A 21,884-nucleotide genomic window follows, 5' to 3' on the forward strand; every position below is an offset into this window, starting at 1 on the left:
CACCCAGAGTGCTAACAAGGCCCCAATGAGAATGCTAGGTGGGGAGATGCTGCCCTCTAGAGGGATGTATAACTCACTATGTCACACACAAGTGCAGGGGTGGCAATGAACCAGGGCAGTAGTGAGAGGCTCCACAGAAAGCGAAAGGATAATAAAGACAGTCGGGGATGAAAGGTTAGCAAGGGCAGGAACTTGGCCAGGGTGGGTAGGAGCGGTCAAGCCTGAGCATCCACATAGTTATTCCCTCGCCAAACATTCAACACGTTTAGCAACACTAAGGACCTAACCCAGTGCCAGACTCAACCCAGAAGAGCCAACCATGGGCTCAGGTGCCTCACTGTGGAGGAGGGGCAGAGAGTCATCTAGAATCAGTGTAATGGTACGTGCCTACAGTCTCAACTGCTCTGGAGGCTGACGCAGGAGACACCTGAGGACAGGAGTTCCAGATCAATCCAGGCAACATAGCAAGTCTTTTTCTCCAAACTAAACAACATGCTGGAGAGTTGGCTCGGTGGTTAAAGGCACTTGTGAAAGACCAGGATTCAGTGTCCTGTTCCCAACACCCACCTGGAGGCTCACCACCTCCTCCGGTTGCGAGCATATATGTGGTACAGAGACGCACATGCAGGCAAAACACTCATACACATGAAATAATAAAAAAACCAAACAAAAGCCCAAGCCAGTTGGGCATATATCTCAGTTGGGTGGCTCCTGAGCAGGAATGAGGTCCTGGGTTTGTCCCTAGCACCGACGGTATAAATTGGGCATAGTGACACACACCTGTAATCCTAGCACTCGAGGGGCAGGAGGATCAGGAATCCAAAGTCATTCTTGGCTACATACAGAGTTTGAGACCAGTTTTAGCTATAGGAGACCGCGTGGTGATGGTGCACACCTTTACTCCCAGCACTTGGGAAGCAGAGGCAGGAGGATCTCTGAGTTCAAGGCCAGCCTGGTCTACAAAGTCAGTTTCAGGACAGTCAGAGCTGTTACACAGAGAAACCCTGTTTTCACTACCCTTCCCCCGCTCCCACCCCTGCAATGTTGTGAAAGTTACTTGCTTGTGGTTGAGGCTCCTGTTACTAGTTGCGACTCTTAGGTGGTCAAGGAAGGCTCTGTGTAGCAGTGGAATAAGAAGAAGCTCAGCAGAGGGCAGGGACACCGGGTTTTTCTATGTGAAGGCCCAGAGGGCTGGTTAGGTTGTTTGGTTAAACAGAATATGGGAGGACACAGGATGAGATGGGCCGGGGCGCAGCCATCTCTAGGAATAGGCACATGCTAGGGTGAGGACGCCCCTCAGAAGGTTAGGGAGAGGGGCAAGAGTTTGGGGTTGGAGATGCCAGTGACAGGATGGAGTCTTGTGGCTGGATGTGGACTGCGGTAGACACAACACAAGAGATAGAGTAGTTAAAGTGGCTTGGGTTGGGGATGTAGAGCAGGTAGAGTGTTTGGCTAGCTTAGGACTCTCTCTCTCTCTCTCTCTCTCTCTCTCTCTCTCTCTCACACACACACACACACACACACACACACACACACACACCCCACCTGGACTGTGAGTTGAAGTAGGAGGTTGATCCTTATCCATCCCAGGCTTGCCCTGCTGTGGCCAGGACAGCGCGGAGAGGAGGTGAGGCGGATTTTGATTCTGGCCTTAAGGTGTCTTGGGCTTTAGCAGCCATTGCGCCATGTGCTATTGCCGCTGCCTAGAGACCAACCTAAGTCCCATATAGGGGCCCCAGCCTACAACATGGTCTCTAGGGCCAAGTTTCAATCCCCCTGCCTACTGACACAGCTCTACTCCAACCCGCGGCCTCCCTGGAGGATCTGGCCCTGCCGGGATTCCCCTAGGCCTGGTCGTTCCCGCAGACGTCCCAGGAGCTCGTTCCCGCGGGTCCCACGGTCGCTAGGCTGCAGGCTGGGGCCCAGGTCCTCTCTGCTGGGTTGTCAGTGTGGTGCAAGTGGCAGCGCATGGCGGCAGAGCCCGGGCGCTCGTGGACTCAGGCTCGCACTGTGTACGGCGCTAAAGAGGCGCTGAGGCGAGGCGTAGGCCGCCGGCAAGACCCCAGCGCGCAGCCCAACGGGCCGGTCCCCGAAGATATCCGCGCTCCGGGCCGCCTGGCTCGCCTGCGTGGCCAGCTGCGGGCCGAGGCGGCGGGGCGAGCCGAGGCGCCGCGGCTGCTGCGGTTGGTGGAACGCGCGGGGGCGCGAGCCGGGGCGGCAGGGACCAGCGAGAGGAGCGAGGCGCGCAGCGGAGGCTCGGTGTGCTCGGTGTGCGGGGAGCCGCGCGGCGGCGCCACCTATCCCGCTGGTGTCCTGGAGGTGAGCGAGCGGCGGCTGCAGGAGGGGCTGGCGGCCGTGCGTGCGGAGCTGGGTGCGGGGCTCGAGGCGCTGCGCGCGGAGCTGCGGACCGAGCTAGACGCTCTGCGAGCTCTGCTGCCGCCGCCGCCACCGCCGCCCGCTCGCCGCGAGCCCCGCGGTCCCGCCCTGCTGCGGGCCCTCGGCACCGTGAACTCGTTGGTTTCAGCCTCGAGGGCCACGGAGAACGGTCCGGACGCCCCAGCCGACGGCCTGGCAAACCGAGCCGTGGCCCGGAAGAACCACAAGAAAACCCCAGTGCCTCCAACGGCTGCACAAGGCGGAGGAGATTGAGGGGGCTCTGGCGGCCCCAGAAGGGAGCAAATTGGTCCTCCTATACGGACTCCCCAGATGCCGCCAATGATGCACCATTATTTAAAGGGCTGGCGGCAGAGGCTTCATAGATGGCTTTGCGCTACCCCGGACTGAGGCTGCTCTGTAGAGCCTGCTTTAGTCTTGAAGCCGGGGAAGAATCTGGACCAGAATGTGACTGCTATGGAGTTGGCAGAGCCAAGGGATCTGCAGCCTGGAAGCAAATGGTTGCACTTTTTTTTTTTCCTTTCAAGTCCTAGGGGCAGGCAGGACCTCCATGCACTAGAATAGCACCGTGTAACAGACTTTAGGGACTTAGGTAGCTGACACAGCACCACTTGAATATACACCTCTACATGGCATGACCCGGACATCCGTTTGCTAGCCACCACTACTTTTCTGATAATGGGGCCACTCTCGCACTGTAGCGTCACGCTGTCAGTATCCTTTGGACTCAGCCTCGGACCGTGATAAGGACACAGCCCTTCACTCAGCCCTCCCAACAGTCACCCAGCACCAGCTTCTCTCTAGAAAACATTCCACAGGGTACTAATTTCCCCAGAGTGTCACCAGGAGTGGCTTCATAGCACTTTGTCACCAAACGCAACCAATTTAGTGCCTTCTGCTGGAGCCTGCTTTTTCTCAAGGACTGGCTTGGGGTCGCAATGAGGATCGTCATTTTAATGCAAACCCCTTTTTTGGTTACCTAGCTTGTTTTTAAAATAAATGTAATTTCTGGTATAGGTGGCATTTTTGAGATGCATTATTTTTCTCCCTTCCCGTTGACTGTGAGATTCAAAATAACATGTTGATGCAGGTGGGTGTCAGAGTTGCATAGCTGAGTGGGTCTCAGTTTTAGAAGAAGTTTCCATGATTGAGGTGGGCAAAAGGGCGGTCACTCAGGAGCCTCTCGGTTGTATGGACTTTGAGGCTGCAGTGAGGTTGGGGTTGGATTCTCTCCCCACTGTCCCCTTGACCACTAGACACACGCTTCTTCCCAGCCACATCAGGCCAAAGTCACTCTGCATCATTTATTGTGGAAGCAGGAGTCACCCCTGGATCTTAGGGGCCCTGCCAGAGCCCGAGGCCGACTCCCAAGCCCAAAAGAGCCAGGTGCAAACAGGGCAGGATAGGGACTGAGGACCGGATGGATGCTCCAGGAGAGGCCCATACCCTGCGCCCTCCAAGAGGTTGCTGGGGGCGGAAATTATCCATGAGCGGTCTGGGGTGCAAACCTGGTGGCTCCGTCTGGGGCACGGTCTGGAACTGGGCTACCTAAGGATGGGTAAAGATAGGTCAAGACGCCACGGGGTGGACAGAGAAGGCAGGGGTGGCAACTGAGGCTGTGGGAAGGAGCCTGGCATCGGGTAGGGGTAGTGGCTCCCACCTGCGCGTGCCCAATGGGTACGGGGTTTTCAAAGACTGTCCAGAGCACGGCTGGCTGGCAGCCTGGCGTGGTCAGAGACCCGGAGTATCGGTAGTAGCGCAAGAGCCCCACGGCACTTGGCAGCAGGGAGGCCAGAGGGAAGGATGTCAGGTTCACAGAGACCCCTGTGTGGCGAGAGAGAAGCTGGAACTCCCCCCCCCCCCCCCCGCCCTGCTTTTGTTCCTCACCCACCTACCTTCCAGCCCAGATGGGACCTTGCAGCTCCTTACCAGGTGAAGATACATTTTTTAGGGTAGACACAATGGCAGAGAAATTGGTATTGTCCCTGTCCTCCTCCTGGGGAGAATTCCAGTGAGAAGGGCTTCGAAGTTGTGTGTATGTGTGTGTTTCCAAAGATGAGACAGGGTAGTTGGGACACCAGTAGGAAGGGCCCAGATGGACCGTCTGGGAGATCTTGGGGTGGAGCGAGGAAGGTCTCTTCCCACGATGTCCATCAACACTCCATTGGCCCCCACCCCCTGAAAATTCCCTAAGTCCAATGATGCCCACAGACTTCAAACAGATCCCTGCTCTCCAAGACCCTCTTTTGGGAAACAAGCACGGAATCACACAGCCCCTTCCTCACCACCAACAGCACAGCCAGCACGGCGAGCCCATCCTGGTGGCGTTGTGCCTCCCTCAAATCCTGGTACTTTGTGTTCATGTGGAGCATGTGCATCTAGGAAATACAGACCACAGGTGGTGTCTGGCTGCCCTCTGCTTCCTAAGCCCACCTTCCTTCTGGTCATCTTGAACCCACCTCCATAGAGCAGTGCTTCTCATCCAGGCTGTGCTCTGAGCCTCTGTGCCCTGGGCTGCCCCAGTGGAAATGCAGCTGCAGCAGCCGGTACCCTGGTGATGGCAGCCCAGCCCCTTGGATCACCGGGCAGCTCTGCTGACAGGAATTTACTCGCAGTATCACTGAAGGTGGAGGAGCATATGAGTCTATCCCTCCCCAGCAGACTCCCCTGCTGTGGAAATCAAACTGCCCCCAGCAGTGCAGTTACGAGGGTCTTGATTTCTTTCCAGCATCTTGACATCTAGGTGTGAAACTGACCATGGCAAGTTTCATTTATAGGCAGGTTCTTGCCACCTCCCTACAGTGTGTGTAGAGCCTCATCTGCTTTGTTCATGAGGATTTAGATTCTCATGTGTGTCACATTCTCATAGCTTCTTAGGTCTGTCCATTTGTGTGTGTTGGGAGGGGGTGGGGTGGTGAGATCTTTAGAGAAGCTGCTTTCTCAGCTCCTCTGTGTCCTGATCCCTGTGTATGGGTAAGATTTCTGAAAGCTGCGAACTTCTTGGCTCTGTGTATTTGGTCCTGACTTTATGATGCTGACCTGTATGGCCATCGTTCTCCAGGGTCCACGGGTCTAGAGGTGCTGAATCATAGCCTTGAAAGATGAAGGGCTCAAGAGTGTAGTCCCGCTGGACCAAGTGAAGGTCAATGTTGATAGGGGACTGGGCTGGGCCCCCACAAGCCGGTGCTAGCTCCTTCCAGTGGGTAGGGCCTGAGGAGACAAAGCCTGAGATCTGCAGCAGGGCCAAAGAAGCTGTCTGGGAATGTACTGAGGGTGGATCCCATAACCCGAACATCCCCATCTGAGGACTGTCTTCTCTCCATCCTCCCTCCACAAGTGGTCACAGTGGCTCTCTAGACCCATCTGACTTAGCTACTGAGCGAGTCTGCAGGCAGACTGCCCCATACACAGGGTAGACAGATGTGGGATATGACTCATGTTGGGGACCCCCCTCCCCGGCCACACCCATAGGCTCACAGACCCTGACCATGGATTACAGCAGGCACACATGACGACAGTGTGCCTGCTGCCTAGTGCCCAGTCCTTAGGAGCATAGGAGCTAGTAGAGACCACACAGATCCACATAGCCTGTCACACTGTCCTCACCGCACTTTGGGTCTTGGGAGTCGTAGCACCAGGTACCTGCAGGCAGGAGGCAAGGACTGAGCTATTTAGTCCACGTGGCACTTTAAAAGTTCAGTTTTGGCCTGAGATCAGGAATGGGGTCAGGCTAGCCAGGAGAGGTTGTTCCCCTGTCTATCTCCTACACGGTGTCAGGGAGATCTAAGCCCACACAGGCAGAGCCTTGGTGCTCACCCTCGGAGTCCACCTGTGCCACAGGTTGCAAGGCAAGAAAGCAGAGCAGGAAGCCCAGGGCCCACATGATGCAGCAGGGGCTGTGACTCTGGAGAACTGAAAACTGGACAAGAAACGTGTGCCCAGGCTACTTGAAAAGCTGCTCATTCATGCTGAGGCGGGGCTGTAGAGGGCCGGAGTGGGTGGGGCCCAGGTAGGGCCACTAGGAACAGAGGTGGGCTGGAGCTGGTCTAGGGCTGTGTCAGCCAGTGTAATAGCATTAATTCTGAAGGCTGATTATTATTCTCTTACAGCAGAAGCAATGGGAGACAGGGACCCAGGGTGACATGCCAAAGCCACTAAGGGCACTTTGGAGACTAGTGACCAAGGCTAGGGAAAGAAGGCATGAATGTTTCTTGCCTTATTACAAACTCAAGACTTCAACCTGTCCCAAGTCCAGGTCCACAGCTGCCTTCCTGCTGATGCTCCTGTCTGAGGATCACTCTGCTAAAAGTTTTGGGAGAAGCTGCAGCCCTTCTGTGGTGGGGATATCGCAGTAGCTCAAGTCCCCTTGCCCAAGTCTCAGGCACTCTGGACACCATGTGTCTGTAGGTATGAGAAGATTTGTCCTACTGATGATTACCAGGGAGCGGGCTGGAGGCCTGTCCCTCTGGGTATGCCAGTACTCAGCATCTCCTTCCCATCGCCCCAGGTAGTGCAGTGGAAGAGCACTTGCTTAGCATGTGTCCCTGGATTTATCCTTAGTGCTGCAAAAACAAAGATAGCAATTGCTGGAGGACCAGATTCTTCCCAGACGTGTTGAGGGATTGAAGCTCCCAATTCCAATCAAAGGACTCAGCAGTTCCTTCCTAACCCTGACCTCTTGTCAGGCTTTGTGAGAGCCTGTTCTGTCATTGCCCTTCCAAGCTAGTGGGAAAGGCTGTTAGGACAGCAAGTTTGATTACAGCTGTAACTCTCGTTCCTGGGTTCCGATCACTGAGGGCTCCTGCATGCATGTGGTGCACATAAATATATTCAGGCACAAGCGTGCGCACACACACACACACAAAGTATAAAAACTAAAATACGATGTCAGGCATAGTGGTGCATGCCTTTAATCCCAGCACTCAGGAGGCAGAGCCAGGCAGATCTCTGAGTTTAAAGTCAGCCTGGTCTACAATAGTGAATTCCAAGACAGCCAAGGCTATGCAGAGTTTCAAAAACAACAACAACAAAAAACCAACCCCTGCAAAAAAAAAAAGAACAAAAAAGCCAACTAAATTATTTTTTTTAAAGGAAGGTAAGCTTAAGGATTCCTTCAAGAAATTACTATCAAGAACCCTGGTGTACCATAGAAATGGCAGTAGTAAACAGAGCCACCTGGAGCCTGCTGTGCTTTCTCTGTTCCCACCCCAGGCCCTACCCCTGTGAGTAGGCCAAGTGCCAGAGTGGATGAGTGCAATCCCCACCCTCCTTCAGGAGGGAGCCCAGCCCAAGTCAACAGGCCCTGCTAGTGCCAGAGTGGGCCTCTCTGGCCCCTGCAGGGAGGCAGGGTCCAGTCAAGCCTGGCTGTAGGTAGCCAGCCCAATCCTCTTAGAACCTAGAGCTGCTCTGCTGGAAGGGGCTGCTTACTCGATCTGAACAGCTAAGGGACCAAGTCCCATGTCCTTCTCTGCTCAGCCTAACTCACACTGGTCACCAGTAACCAGAGGGAACCAGCATGCCTGTCACTTTAATAACGCTTCAGAGGGAGCACAGGGTGGCCCTGCCATGTACCCTGTACAGACGTTCCAGGTCTAGCTGTCTGGTTCTTAATAAAAGGGTGTCAGAAGCCAGCTGGTTGCCTATAAGGGCTGAAAACTTAGGAGAGCTCTGGCTATAGGGCTGGGCTGCAACAAGGACCGACCATGCCTTTTCCATAACACAAGTTTATTTGGCATTGGATGAAATGGTTCTCACAGCATCTTAAGAAAGGATTAATGCCAACCCGACCAAAAATACACCCAAACTAAAACCTTTAGTGAAAGGAGTATGTAAAAACAGGCATTGAGACAATGTACAGAATCAAATTCCACCTCAAGGCAGGTCAGAGGGCACCCAGCCTCTCACAGGAGTGGCAAGGCAGTCCTGGGAACGGGACCTCCCAGGAGCTTGGCCTGTCCCTCTGGGGCCTTGTGGGATGGGCAAGGAAACACAAACCTTAGCAAATCCTGGACCTGGGATTATTCACCAATAAGATCTGGAGAAGGTGTCAGATCCCAGTGCTTGGAACTACAACAGCAACAGTTCAAACAGCCCCAAACACAGGCCACATGCACCCTGGTAGCCCCGCAGGCCCACCTCAGCAGCACCATGGTCCACTTTAAGTCACCCTCTTCACCTCTGCCTCCTAGAATCAGGCCCCAACCCCAACTGTCATTTGGTCCCCAGAGAATTTCTGTCTGTACATATGGCCTTCTGAGGCACTGCTGTGTGGTTCTTAGGACTCTTCTGGGTGGCCTGGCACCAAGACAATTCCCCACTGTTGCTCTGGAGCATGGCTTCCCAGTGTCCAGCATTCAATACTTGCCGGAGGCATGATGAACTTCCTGCTCTTCTAAGCCATGAGTGGAGGAGGCACGAGCCCTTTGGCAGAGGGATGTCTGCAGCAGCTAGCCTGTGGGCTCAAGCCTTGGGACAGACTATCCAGGGACAAATCTTAAACCTCCAGCCAGCCCTGGGGATTCTCTGAAGATGCTCCACATGGGAGGGGAAACAGGTTTCCAAGCAGTGTAAGGATATGCCTAGAACTGTGCAGGTCTGATCAAGCACCAAAGAGCTGGAGGTCGTAGTAGTTTCTCCTGCTCATGTTCTTAGTTGGACAGGAGTCCCAGTCCCACTGACCACGGCCTAGGTGGCAGCTCAGACACAGTGGTCTAAGAACAGCCCAAGAACTCATATGGGGCAGTGGGCCATCCTGAGCTCCCATGAATCACCCACCATCACCTGCAAACATTTGGCCACGTGAGGACACATACAGATACAGAAAGATCCAGACATTCAACATAGAAAAGATACGAATGTGCTAAAAATTGCACAGAACCTTGCTTAATCTCCAAACCATAGAAATGCTGAAGGCCTGTGTCAGGAGACAAGACCATGGCATGGAGTTGGCAACAGGGTCCTTTGGGGCAAAAAGCCCCAGGTATCCAGTGCTGCGGAGGGGCTGGGAGGCATGTGTGTGGTCAGCAGATGCTGCTGGGCTCCAGCGGTGGTCATGGGGTGAAGTGGACTCATGTGACACAACCACAGGGTGTCTACTGAGCCAACTCTCTTCCCAAATGAATAACCCTTTATGGCACAGACAAGGTGAAGGGGGCTGGCCAGACTCAATAGTCATTCACCAGCAAGCAGAGCACAGGGATCCAGTGGGTGGCAGAAAAAAGCCAGCATGCCCAACCCTCCAAGGGGTCTAGAGTCTACTCCTGGGGAGCCATGCAGAGCTACGCCATGGAGAGTGCTGCCACAGTGCTGGCCTCAAAACAAAGCTGGAAATGGGGCAGCAAGTTCAACTTTCTCCCAGGGACTGGCACCTCAATATTTGCATTTGGGGCCAAACAGAATGCCCCCAGAGAGCCAGTGCAGCAGCTGCGAATGCTTTCCCTGGAAGTTCACAGATGCTCTGCCTCTAGGTAGCGGCCTCTAGGTAGCTAGTGTTACATACAGTGGTAACCCTGCTCTGTCTGTACTGGTGTGCTCACTGGTTGGTGACTAGCTTCTGGGGGTGACACAGTGCAGTAAGCAAGCCCATCCAAAGATATATTTGGTGAGTGCATCCCACTGCCTCTGTTCTCTTGGAAAAGTGTGGTATAAACACCTGTGTCATTCTGCCATTTAAAAATGAGACTGAGAAACCCTCAGATAAAGATGGCACAGGCACTTGCTTCTCTCTTGGGGTGCCTGGCTTCAGTTTCTATGTACACACCTGCTGCTGGTGGGGATGTGGCAGTGGAGTGGGTCCAGGCTATGACAGGACCCCTTCAAGTCTCCCACTGGGATAGGTGTCTTCTGAACAGGAAACAGATACCCCTAGTCCACCTACACCACAGTATTGAGGGAGTTACGGGGGTGGCGCCCACCACCTGGTGGTGTTTCTGTAGCTGGGGTGCTCCCGCTCTGGGCAGGATCAGGGGGCACTAGCAGGGCACTGCTACTGTCTGTGGAGTCTTCCAGATCTGTCAAGGAGGTCTCTGCAGGGGGCAGTGGATGATCCAAGTGCCTGGGCAATGCACCTTCAATACCACCTTCCCTTGGGGTTGGCAGGCTGGTCTCCATGGGTTCAAAGGCATCGTCATCTGTGGGAGAGCAGAGGGATGTCGGAAGTAAGTGATGGTTTGGTGGGACAGAGGATCCTCTTCCTAACTGCTGAATGGGAAACAGGACCTAAGGGAGCTCCCAGACTAATGTTCTGGCAGACACAGTTCATCTTGCCACCACTGTTTGTGGTAGGTGAGATGCAGTGACCAACTCCTCAGAACAAAGGGAGACCAGAGGGAAGGCACTCTGTCTCCACAGGGACACACAACAAAGAGCTTCTGGACAGAACCCCCTGGGCTGCAGAACTATGGTAACTACAGCAAAGGGGCTGGGCAGGAACCACTGTGTCAGCACCAACCTACCACCCTGCTTAGTTAGTACTCTGGGCTGGTTCTGAATACTGGTGACCAGAGGCCAAGGCTATGAGCTATTTCCATCCCCACTTCCTGCTCTGCAGCCTCGAGAGGGAAATTGGCATTTATCTAGTGCAGACTTGGTGGAAACTCATCTTTTCTCAACACTTCTACAGTGCTGAAGATCCAACCAAGGGCCTCTAGCATGCAAACGTTCTATCAACTGAGCTATGTCCCAAGCTCTGACTGTGGCCTCTCTGACAAGTCTCTGACAATCTGCTCTGAAGGCAGGAATCAAATTCTCCTAGCCCCAGACCTCAACAGTGTTAAAAGTCCCATTCGGCTGCAGAATGCAGGGAACAGGAGAGCACTCCTGCCTAATGGGCCAGGGATGAAAGCGGCACACCGGACACTCCTCCTGAGCTATGGAGTCTAGGAAGAACAACTCAGGTCAGGTGGGAACAGGAGACTTTTCGATACAACACGAGGAGCTGCTATAGTGGTGTCTTTATGGTTTAGAACAAGCTCCAGAGCTGGGGCAGGACCAGATCTGTCCGTGTGGTCCCTGCTGCCCAGGCCCCCACTGCTTTATAGAGAAGAGCTGAGGCCCTGAGAGCTGCCCAGCCACTAATAGGAGAAGAGAAGGATGCTGCCCATGGATCCTCAGAACTCTCAGGAGGCTGGGACCAAGAGCCTTCTGAGGGGGCAATCTTGAGAACGACCCTAAAGTAAGACTGAGAAAGCAGCCAGAAGGAAAAGCAGGTCCTCAGATCCCAGGAAACCCTACAGTCCTACCCCTGCATTCCTGATCGCTTGACAACTCCATATTCCCTCTCCCTAGGGGGACAGGCACCTGCAGGGTCATAGAAGACACTGTCCTGGTTGATGGAAGCCTCATAGGGCGGTGGTGGATCATCCGGCTGGTCCATGTCTGGGTACTTGTAAGCTGTATAAGGAGGCGGAGGGTCGTGGAAATGGAAAGTCCCACCTTCCCCGTCGTCAGAAAGATGTAGTGGGGTGAGGCCTGTGCCAAACCCATCTGGACCATAGTCAAAGCCAGGGATCCTCCGGCCAAGGTTGAAATGGTGCACTGAGCCGTCAAAACAGAGAAACAGGAGGGAAGCTGTATGATTTGGAGGCAGGCTCCTGAGCCTCCTTCCCAAGGCTGACCCTGCCACCCCCCAGTGTCACACTCCTGACCCTGCCACCCCAGTGTCACACTCCTGACCCTGCCACCCCAGTGTCACACTCCTGACCCTGCCACCCCAGTGTCACACTCCTGACCCTGCCACCCCAGTGTCACACTCCTGACCCTGCCACCCCAGTGTCACACTCCTGTAACCATCTACCCACTTGCCAGCCACACACCAACAGGTCACATCAGACCCTGATTTAGTCAGAACCTCCCATCCCTGTGTTTCTCCTACCGAGGTGTTCTCACCCCACCTATATGCAACCTATTCCTACCCTGTCACCTGACTACAGGAGCACCCTTGGCATTACTGTAGCTCCAGCTCCAATTCACTCCTGGTACCTACCTATTAAGAAACTTAGATGAGCACTAAGGCAGATTAGGAAGACACTGCTGCCAACTGTTGACAAATTGGGATCCTAGTCAGCAAGCTTTACCCCTGCCCTAGGAAACACTGGGGACCCTTTCACTGAACAGGTGAGATCCCTTGTAGCTGTGGGCAACTTGCTCCTAAGCCTCCTGTTGTTGAGGAGAGGCCTTCTGGCCAGGAGCTGGAGAACTCTGGCTAAGACATTATGTCAGCTTCCTGCTGTGGCTGTAGGTACCTGAGCCTCTGCTGCAGGTAGCCCATACCCAAAGCTAATCACGAGAAAGCTCTTAATGTTTAGGGACGCTGCTCCTAATAAAGAGCAGAGGGCAGAAAGCCTGCCTTGAACTTTAGTCCACAAACACTTCCTCAGGCATCCCATGTCTCTGGCTCTCCAAGGTGTGTTCAGACCCAAAACAAGCAGGTGTGTAGGTGCAGAGGGACACCGCTCTCTCCTACTTACCAGGTTCTATCTTGGAGGGATACAACTTAGGACTGGGGGGACTTGGAAGAGCTAGGAGGGCTGGAGAGGGGTCACTATTGTGGCCCTTGGAGGGCACTCACAGTTTGCTCCAATCAGGGACTCAATGCGCTCCCGGCGCCGCTGGCGCAGTCGGTGGACCATAAAAAGCAGCAGCGAGAGGATGAGGAAGGAGGAGATACAGCTGACGACCAGGCGCATCCCACTTGCCATGGAGTCAAACAGGCTGCTGCCATCTATGAGGAGGGGTGAGGAGGAAGGAAAGCAGCTGTGCTGAGAAAAGGAACTTGCAGGGCTAGGGGTGGGCTAGAACAAATGCCGGCATGGCTGAGGCTTCTCCCCTCCATCCCAATAGTGGTTTATACTGTTTCTGACATTTTTTTTTTTTAAGAATAGAGAGTAAAAGAAAACTGCTCAAGTTGGGTGATGGTGGCACACGCCTTTAATCCCAGCACTCGGAGGCAGAGGCAGGCAGATCTCTGTGAGTTCGAGGCCAACCTGATCTACAAGAGCTAGTTCCAGGACAGGCTCCAAAGCTACAGAGAAACCCTGTCTCAACAAACAAACAAACAAAAAGAAAAACGAACCCGCCCCCCCCAAATGCTCAAAATTGAGACTCTGTTGTGACAACACTGAAAAAGCAAGAAAGGGGATGCAGCTCAGAAGTTTCCAAAGGCGCTGCACACTGGGCGCTATTTCTCTGTTCTGGGACACAGTGGCTGTATGGCCACTGTATGAAAGGCCGCTGCCACTGAGCAAGGGAGCAGAGATTTCTGCTCTAGGACTGGTTTGCACTTGCTGGACTGTGATATAACTGGGGGGCCAGGTGCCTTACCAAGGTTGTGGGTGTCTAACAGCGACAGAATGACAATACAGGTAAGACTAAGCCTGAGCTCACTGGAGGACGGCATGCAAGAGAAAGCTGCTACACGGTGCCTTCCAACAACTGTCTGGGCCAAGACTCACAAAGGAGGATTAACTTGGACATGCCCACAATTTCCACTGCAGCTCTGAGTCCTCAAGCCACAGCACCGAAATCAATCTCACTGTGGCATACACGCAATAGAGCACAAATAGTGTGGAGTCTTTCTGTTTATGTGTTGCTTTCACTGATTAATGAATAAAGAAACTGCCTTGGCCTTTTGATAGGGCAGAACTTAGGTAGGCAGGGACAGAACTGAATGCTGGGAGGAAGAAAGCAGAGTTGGAGAGAAGCCATGGATCCCCCACCTGAGATGGACGCTGATTAGAATCTTTCCCGGTAAGCCACTGCCATGTGGAGATGCAAAGATTAATAGAAATGGGTTAAATTAAGATGCAAGAATTAGCCAATAAGAAACTAGAGATAATGGGCCAAGCAGTGTTTTAATTAATACAATTTCTGTGTGGTTATTTTGGGGCTAAGCTAACTGGGAGGCCAGGAAGAACAACTGGGCCCTCCTCCTACAATAATTGGCACCCAATGTGGTCAACTAAACCCATGTAAAACCTGAGAGGGCTTGAAAAAAGAATTCTAGAAGAAAAAAATATAAAGAGTTTAACACAGCTTTTTGCTGTTTGCTGGCTGCGTGCTGTAGCTCCTTTAAGAGAGATTTTTCTGACTCAGTAGCCACAGCAGGAAAAAAGTGGCGGCTTTAAAATGCTGGCTTTCTGGGCTATGTTGCTAGAGTGACCTCTGGCTCCTGTGGGAGACAAAGCATCTGAGTGGGGTTTGTGAGTAGACTGCTGCAGCTTGCTTGGTGGAAACATGGACTCACTGTGTGCCTGGAAGTGAGGCACTGCAAGCAGTTCAGAGACTCAAGCAGCTCTGCCATGCTGGACTGTGCAGAGCTAGCAGGAACTACTGTATTTATCATAATAGTAGCACAGCTTAAATTTTAGACTGGGCAGGCAAACAGTGGTACAGTAGTACCCCTACTAATGGTGCAACTTAAGTTTTTAAGATGTGTTTAGCATTTTAAGAAGTGCTCCTGGACAATAAACAATTACAGATACACAGTAGGACAGATTCAGACATAAAAGACCTGTAAATGGGTCACAGTGTTGGATAAATGTATGTAGGCTTGGAAGTGAGAAGAAAAAGAGTATAAAGAGTCATAAAATAAAGTTAATGCTTTTAAAAAAAAGGGTAAAGTCTTTAAATAGACAGAGTACAGTCATAGATTAAAGAAGTAAAAATAATAAAACAAATATTAAAAAGTAATAGAGTAGAAACAAGTCACGTAAAGATGGAAAATTTACAGAGTCTGAATTATATATATTATTGTGTTTTCTTTGAATTTTTGGACTATGAATGAGCTAAGTACAGAGAGCCATTTCATTGTATGGGCTGCCAAGCTAAACCAGCATGTATATTATAAAGGTATCTTGACTTCAGAATTTTGGCCTAAAAGGATATGGTGCTTTGGAAAAGAGGTTTCTCTTTTGTTTTCACAGAAGATGAGAATCTATGGATTGTTTCTAGATCAATATGGCCTGACAGACCATGCCCCCATGAAAGGTTGCTGTGAATACCCTCAAAAAATTACTTTGCCCAACTGCACACAGAACACACCATGAAAGACCCGATTAACAGCGCCCCCAGTCAGCAGGAAGCAGTATGGACAGAACTGCACCCATATTCCCAAATACTGTCTATAAATGTTTATTTACATTTAAAGGGGGATATGATATAGATATCAATAATTTGCATTGGTATGAATCTTGATTTATTGATACAAATTTATGGTCATTTTTATATGTATATGTATTTCTGATCTTGATTAAGGTATTGTGATGGTATAGTTCATTTAACAATGTAATGTATAATTAAGAAATATAGGTTAATAGATAATCTATAATAGTCAAGTTTGTAGTCATGTTAGTTGTATTTTCTACATGTATAGAGATACATTTCAGTTAGACAGGTATTCTTCAAATCGAATTTCGGACTTTTCATTACAGTGAGACACATCTGCTTCTGGCAGCACCAGCTACTTCGAGAGGAAGATGTGCATCAAAGAGGCTCCTTATGGAGCCATTTGGGCAAGAAACTGCTCTTGCCTGGACTGCTTCACTGGACATGCAGTACCCACAGAAAGATGACTGCTCAATTTGCCTAAAGGTGAGATGGTCCTTTGGGGTTCCTGCTTCATGAAAGAGTCCGTGAGACATTCTGCAGGACACAGAAGAAAAGTGACTGAACTGTCTTTGAAATTTCCTGCTTCATGAAAATGTCTGCTGGATACTATGGGCCTGTAGGCTGAAGATGGATGCCCCAACAGTACAGAAGAACTTTGGGTAACTGTCCAGGCAACGAGATGTCTCTGTCAATTCTAGAGTTTTGGAAGTTGCTTACAATGTACTTCCTGTTTACTTAGGTAATATTATATCCTTCTGGAGTCTTTGATGGAGTTGAAGAATAGATATAGTTTTTCTTAGTTATGATAAAATATAAAGTAGATATAAATATTGTAACTATAATTCTTGCTTGATAACTGTTTTGTTATATGTGATTTTACTATGTTAAAGCCTTCATTTTTGTTTAAATAGAAAAGGGGAAATGGTGTAGAGGTCCTTCTGTAATATGTGTTGCTTTCATTGGTTAATGAATAAAGAAACTGCCTTGGCCTTTTGATAGGGCAGAACTTAGGTAGGCAGGGGACAGAACTGAATGCTGGGAGGAAGAAAGCAGAGTTGGAGAGAAGCCATGGATCCCCCGCCTGAGATGGACGCTGATTAGAATCTTTCCCAGTAAGCCACTGCCATGTGGAGATGCAAAGATTAATAGAAATGGGTTAAATTAAGATGCAAGAATTAGCCAATAAGAAACTAGAGATAATGGGCCAAGCAGTGTTTTAATTAATACAATTTCTGTGTGGTTATTTTGGGGCTAAGGTAGCTGGGTGGCCGGGAAGAACAACTGGGCCCTCCTCCTACAACACACAATAGATCCCAGGATGGCCTTCACTGCAAATGCCTGAAGAAGACTTTCTGTAAAAAGCCTCAGCTATACTGTGTACACTCATGCAGGTGCAGGAGGGACCAGGGCAGCAGCAGCTTCCTCTTTCTGGATGAATTTGGGGAAAGAGGATGCTAAACTGCCCTCATGCTTCACTGGAGACCAAGAAACAAAAGGTTCAACCTGAAGAGCCCTTTGCAGTCCTTCCATTCTTTAGGGAGGGGCTAATGGCATTTAGTGAGTATAGGTCAGAGACACTGATTACCAGGTAGGCAGGAAGCCCCTCACCACTCAACCTTGGTCCAATATGCCAATACACCAAGATGGACCTGGTACACACTGGGGACTCACAGGTGTGTCTACTGATGGTGCATGATTGATGGTATGTGTTATACCAGGTATAACATGGTATAACTATGAAGGTAGTAGATGGCTTCTATTGCCAAGTGGCTGCACTGTGTGACTGGAGCTTCTAATGTGCTCTCAACCTCGATATAAAGTATCAGGCCGATGGGTTAGGATGTGGCCCCTCCTGAAAGAAGGAAGGCCCTGCATATGCAGTGCCCTACTCCATCTAGAGTTGTCCACTCTCCACCTCTACAAATTTTGGAAGGCAGGTCCCCAAAGACTAGCCTAAAAAAATACTTGATGAGCCACATATGTACAGCCAGGCTACAGAGCTCTAACAAATCCTGCCAGCCAGCTTGATCTAGACCAGTGAGTGGTTCTAAACCTTCCTAACACTGTGATTTTTAAATACAGTTCCTCATGTTGTGGTGACCCCCCCTACCAAAAAAACTGTTCTTGTTGCTACCACTTCATAACTGAAATTTTGCTACTGAGTGGTGTCTCAGCTCCTAAGACCATTGGAAATAGTGTTTTCTGATGGTCCCACAGGTTAAGAACTGCTGGTCTAGACAATACAAATGGCCCAGCTGTTTGGCCCTCTTTTCGTAAGACCAGGAAGTGATGTTTTCAATTGTGGAGTGGATATGTGGAAAAGATCCACCCAGTCAACTAGCTGCTGGTTTGGATGCCTCTGATGACCCTCTGGGATCCCTGTCTGTGGGATGGTGACAGGTCTGTCCCCTGGAGGCAAGCACTAAGTTTCCAGGTGAGTGCCTAAGGAAGAAGCCTCATTCAAATGACTAATTCCTAATTAGTTCTAAAACTATGTTCAAGGACTGCCCCTCTACCATGGAGACCAGGAAGACACATCTAGGACCAAGCCACCTACAGTGAGGTACAGAGCAGAAAGCTGTACTGAGATCACATGGCAGGTGAAGGTCCCGGGAACACACGAGGTATTCTAGCCACTCCATGCTAGTCTGTGTGCTCTCAAGCTTAACTCTCTTCTGGTCTATGAAGATAACTTTCCTATATGAGTGATAGTAAACATTTCCCCCAGGTTCTTCATAGTATGGTTATATATCTTTTTTGGCAAAGTATAATTTAAATGATTTTTAATACAGCTGAGTTTTCTTATTATTGAGCTTTTAGAAGGTTTGCCTGTCTTTTGAGACAAAAATCTCATATATACCAAACTGGCCTCAAACTTGTTCTATAGCCAAGGATGGCCCTGATCCTCCTGCCTCTAGGCCTGTGCTCCCATGCTCTATTTTGCAATGCTGGGTGGGGCTCAAACCCAAGGACTCATGCATGCTAGGCAACACGGTATGAACTGTTATGTTCCCAGGCCCCCGAGTTCTTTTTATTTTTTTGAATATAAGAATTCTGTCTGACTTATGTTTTAGAAATACTCTTTCTTTATAAGTGGCCTGTTTGTCTTTTCATTTCTGTTTTTTAAGAACTTGTAAGCTTTATTAAATATAATTTAACCAATGTTTTTAAAGATCATGCTTGTATTTAAATCTTTGCCTGTCCCAATAACCCCATGGCATAAATTCCCTCGTCCTTCTGTTTTTTTTTTTTTTTTGTTTTGTTTTTTGAGACAGGGTTTCTCTGTGTAATAGCCCTAGTTATCCTGGAATTAGTTCTTGTAGACCTGGCTGGCCTCGAACTCACAGAGATCTGCCTGCCTCCTGAGTGCTGGGATTAAAGACATGTGCCACTACCACCCGGCCTCTTATTCTCTTACACAAATGTCAGTTTAACATTCTTTAGTCTGGTTTATAAGATTCTTGACTACTTACTGCAGTAGCAGATGTGGTCTTTATGGATAGCTGGCTGCCCCCATGCATTTGTTCAAAGATTGTGCTCTCTCTGTCCAATTACTTTTTCTTGCTTGTTGAATGTTTCATCAATTTTAATTTCTATTTCTTAGTTTTAATCTATACCCCACTATTCTCATTAGTAACTCTGCTGTGGTTGCAATCTAAGCTGTGAACTGGGTGTCATACACTCTTACTCTGTAAAGACTTTTTGGGCTATTCTAGCTCTTCTGCCAGTCCAAGTAAGTCATCTTAGGAATACATTAGCTGGATTTCTGTTTTGTAAGTACCAGCATCTACAGTAAATTTGGGAAAAATTAATGTACTAGTGACACTGAGCCTTCTAACCCATGAACACGGCATCTTTCTTTTTATTTAGGCCTTTGATTTCGTTCTTACCTCAGTGTTTTTATGCTGGCAGCATGTACAATGTGCAACGTTTACAGTTAGATGTTTCCTATTTTGGGGTGCTATTTTAAGTGGTACTTTAACTGTTACAGACAGTACACATAAATACAATGCATTTCTGCAGACTGACCTTCCATCTGAAGACCTTGCTAAACTTAGTAGTTTAGTAACTTTCCTGTAGATCCTCCTTTCTTTGTAATTATACCATTTTCAAAGAGTGATGTTCTCATGTTTCCGACTCCCTTGCTCCAAAAGCCTATTGTTCCCCCTTCTCCCGACAATGCCTCTGGCCTTGAATAAACATTGAACAGAGTGTCACCTTGGCATTACTGAAGGCCAACGCTGAGACTCTCCCTGTTGTCTCTACTTGTACAGCAGGGTTGGTCCTTGGTGTAACTGAGTAATCCCTAGCAAAGGCCTCTATGGGAAAGGCAGGGTCCTGTGGAAACAGCACAGCAGAGCAAGTCCTGGTCAAGCTCCTTCAGCTGTGTAGAAAAGTGGTCTGCGGAAGCTCGGGGCCTGTCTGCTCTGCTGGTAAGTCCCCAATGGATGGTCAGACTTAATAGGCAAATTATATCACAGATGGGCCACCCTATATAATCTGGTTATTTCTATAGAGCCCAAATAGAGAGGCAAAGGCAGATTCCTAACAAGTGAAACCATGAACTCAGATGATGTAGTTTGTCAAAGTTCTAAGTTTGACTCCCATAAATAACATCTAAGCTGGAAGATTACAGCAGTGTGGCTAGGGGCACTTTACAAATACCCAATTGGCATCTGTATTTCCATGACCCTAAATGGATGCATCTATACAATGAGAAAACTGTCTATTCTGTGGGAAGGAAGAGGTCCATGTGTCAACCTCCCTGATCCCAAATTTCCTTGGTGGATTTCACCAAAAGCACAGTCTCTGCATGTCTGATGGTACATGTGCAGAATGCCTTGCTTGTATAGCCTCCGTCGTAGGCTCTAGGACAGCTCCACTCTCCTACTCAGCAACCCTTGTGGAAGGACAATGATGGCACTCTGTCAGGGAAGTATACAGTTGTGCCTCATACTCCAGCTCTAGCCTCCCTCCCACAAAGCTCCTGGAGAATGAGGACACAATCTTCATGCCTGCCCCAGGGCCTACCCACATCACTTTCACACCGTGATACCCAAGAAAAGAAATTTGTGCTTTTAGTTCCTGCTCCTCTTGAGGCTCCAGTTCATGCTGAGATGTCAGTGGCTCAGATGTACAGCAGAGAAAGATGCCATGCAGGGTGTCTCTGGGTGCTGATGTGCCTGAGCAGGGCTCACATCTGTTGAATTCTCCCCCAGGAGTAGATACAGGACCAAGGGCTGCACGTGCTAGTAAGTGCTCTATCACCGAGAACATCCAAGTCCCATGTATGTTCTTTTGTCCCAAGTGAAAGGAGCACAGTTACTCTGAAACTTTACTAGAGTGTGTACCGTAGAGCGCCACCCAGTGGTGAAGTTTTATCCTAACATTAAGGGCATTATCCTTAAAACAGTGCCGATTATAAGCAAGGACTATTTATTTCACTACCTTCTACATCCCACCACAAAACAAGGAGGAAGAATTCAAAAGCACATGTAAATTTCAAGTTTAGGTCTTAAACTTAAGAAGTGAAAGACAGGTCTGAAGCTGGCAAGTTGATTTGTAAACACTGCCTTAGAGTGAGAAATAGGCAATGTGGGTTGGGGAAAGAGAGACTAATGAATGGGCTTTTGCAGATGCCTATTGAGGCCCTGAGCCAGCTATATAAGCATATGTTGTCACCAACATTGTGTCATGTCCAACAGCTCTTGAGAATACTCATCACTGTTTTTGGTCATGGGGTGTCTGTCTCACCTGGGTCCAGACACATGAACTTGCAGCATTCCTTAGGGTCCTTGCGGTACTGCTGACATCCCTGCGGCCGCTCACACAGGGCAGCAACGCACATCTCAGGCTCCCCTCGATGGCAGGTACAGCTCAAACATGGGTCATCTCCCTTGGGAGTGAAGTAGAACCCTTCATCCACCACATTGTCTTTGATATCAACACACGTTTGACCTGCAAAGGGCACATATGCATGAATGTATGTGTTTTCAGCAGCACTGAGCCCAGATTCCCCACCACTACCCTACACCTTTGGGGAAAACAGGGCTACTGAGGAGCTGGTCAGGACTTTTCTGCAAGTCCTCCCTGTATGGCATGCTACGGATCTGAAGCAGTCACCACACAGCAGCTGGACAAAGCACAGCTGACCATGACAAATAGAGGCCACTAACTCAGAAGAGAATGGCAGATTTCAGGGCAAAGGTCCCTGAAGAAGTATTTGCTTTTACCTCCCCTACTTCATTTATGAGATTTTCTAAATGCTAAAATGCAGATGTTATAGGTATTAACTCTTTAAAAATGGGGATGTGTGTAACAAGACTCTAGGTGCTGCAAGATGATCCCCTGAAACTGAGACATAGGTAAAAAGTTGCACAGAAATG

At 49.8% G+C, this 21,884-nt stretch overlaps 3 protein-coding genes across 4 annotated transcripts in view; 1 reads left to right on the forward strand and 2 right to left on the reverse strand.

Moving 5' to 3' along the window:
* Nucleotides 1–1,968: 1,968 nt before the first annotated feature.
* On the forward strand, nucleotides 1,969–2,649 carry LOC121464803 (protein FAM246A-like). The gene has a single exon (XM_041677903.1). The coding sequence runs from the start codon at nucleotides 1,969–1,971 to the stop codon at nucleotides 2,647–2,649; it is 681 nt and encodes a 226-aa protein (XP_041533837.1).
* A 1,080-nt stretch (nucleotides 2,650–3,729) lies between these two features.
* LOC121464634 (carbonic anhydrase 15-like) lies at nucleotides 3,730–6,277 on the reverse strand. The gene is made up of 8 exons (XM_041677671.1): nucleotides 6,211–6,277; nucleotides 6,001–6,036; nucleotides 5,434–5,604; nucleotides 4,854–5,014; nucleotides 4,680–4,772; nucleotides 4,324–4,390; nucleotides 4,055–4,218; nucleotides 3,730–3,942 (listed from the first exon to the last, which is right to left on the reverse strand). The coding sequence occupies exons 1-8, from the start codon at nucleotides 6,275–6,277 to the stop codon at nucleotides 3,730–3,732; spliced, it is 972 nt and encodes a 323-aa protein (XP_041533605.1).
* A 1,333-nt stretch (nucleotides 6,278–7,610) lies between these two features.
* Nucleotides 7,611–21,884, reverse strand: part of Dgcr2 (DiGeorge syndrome critical region gene 2) — a 65,318-nt gene continuing 51,044 nt past the window's right edge. Inside the window, exons 7-10 of one of the 2 annotated variants that reach the window (XM_041678024.1) lie at nucleotides 21,253–21,456; nucleotides 12,962–13,114; nucleotides 11,692–11,928; nucleotides 7,611–10,523 (exon numbers count right to left, since the gene is read on the reverse strand). In XM_041678024.1, the coding sequence (XP_041533958.1) occupies nucleotides 10,267–10,523; nucleotides 11,692–11,928; nucleotides 12,962–13,114; nucleotides 21,253–21,456 (851 nt within the window). In that variant the 3' untranslated portion in view covers nucleotides 7,611–10,266. The remainder of the gene's footprint in view (nucleotides 10,524–11,691; nucleotides 11,929–12,961; nucleotides 13,115–21,252; nucleotides 21,457–21,884) is intronic. The other variant, XM_041678025.1, reaches the window with a different exon arrangement.

This window comes from Microtus oregoni, unplaced genomic scaffold, assembly GCF_018167655.1.
Source record: "Microtus oregoni isolate MIOR12 unplaced genomic scaffold, Mior012 000029F_ref0000214, whole genome shotgun sequence".
Classification (NCBI taxonomy): domain Eukaryota; kingdom Metazoa; phylum Chordata; class Mammalia; order Rodentia; family Cricetidae; genus Microtus; species Microtus oregoni.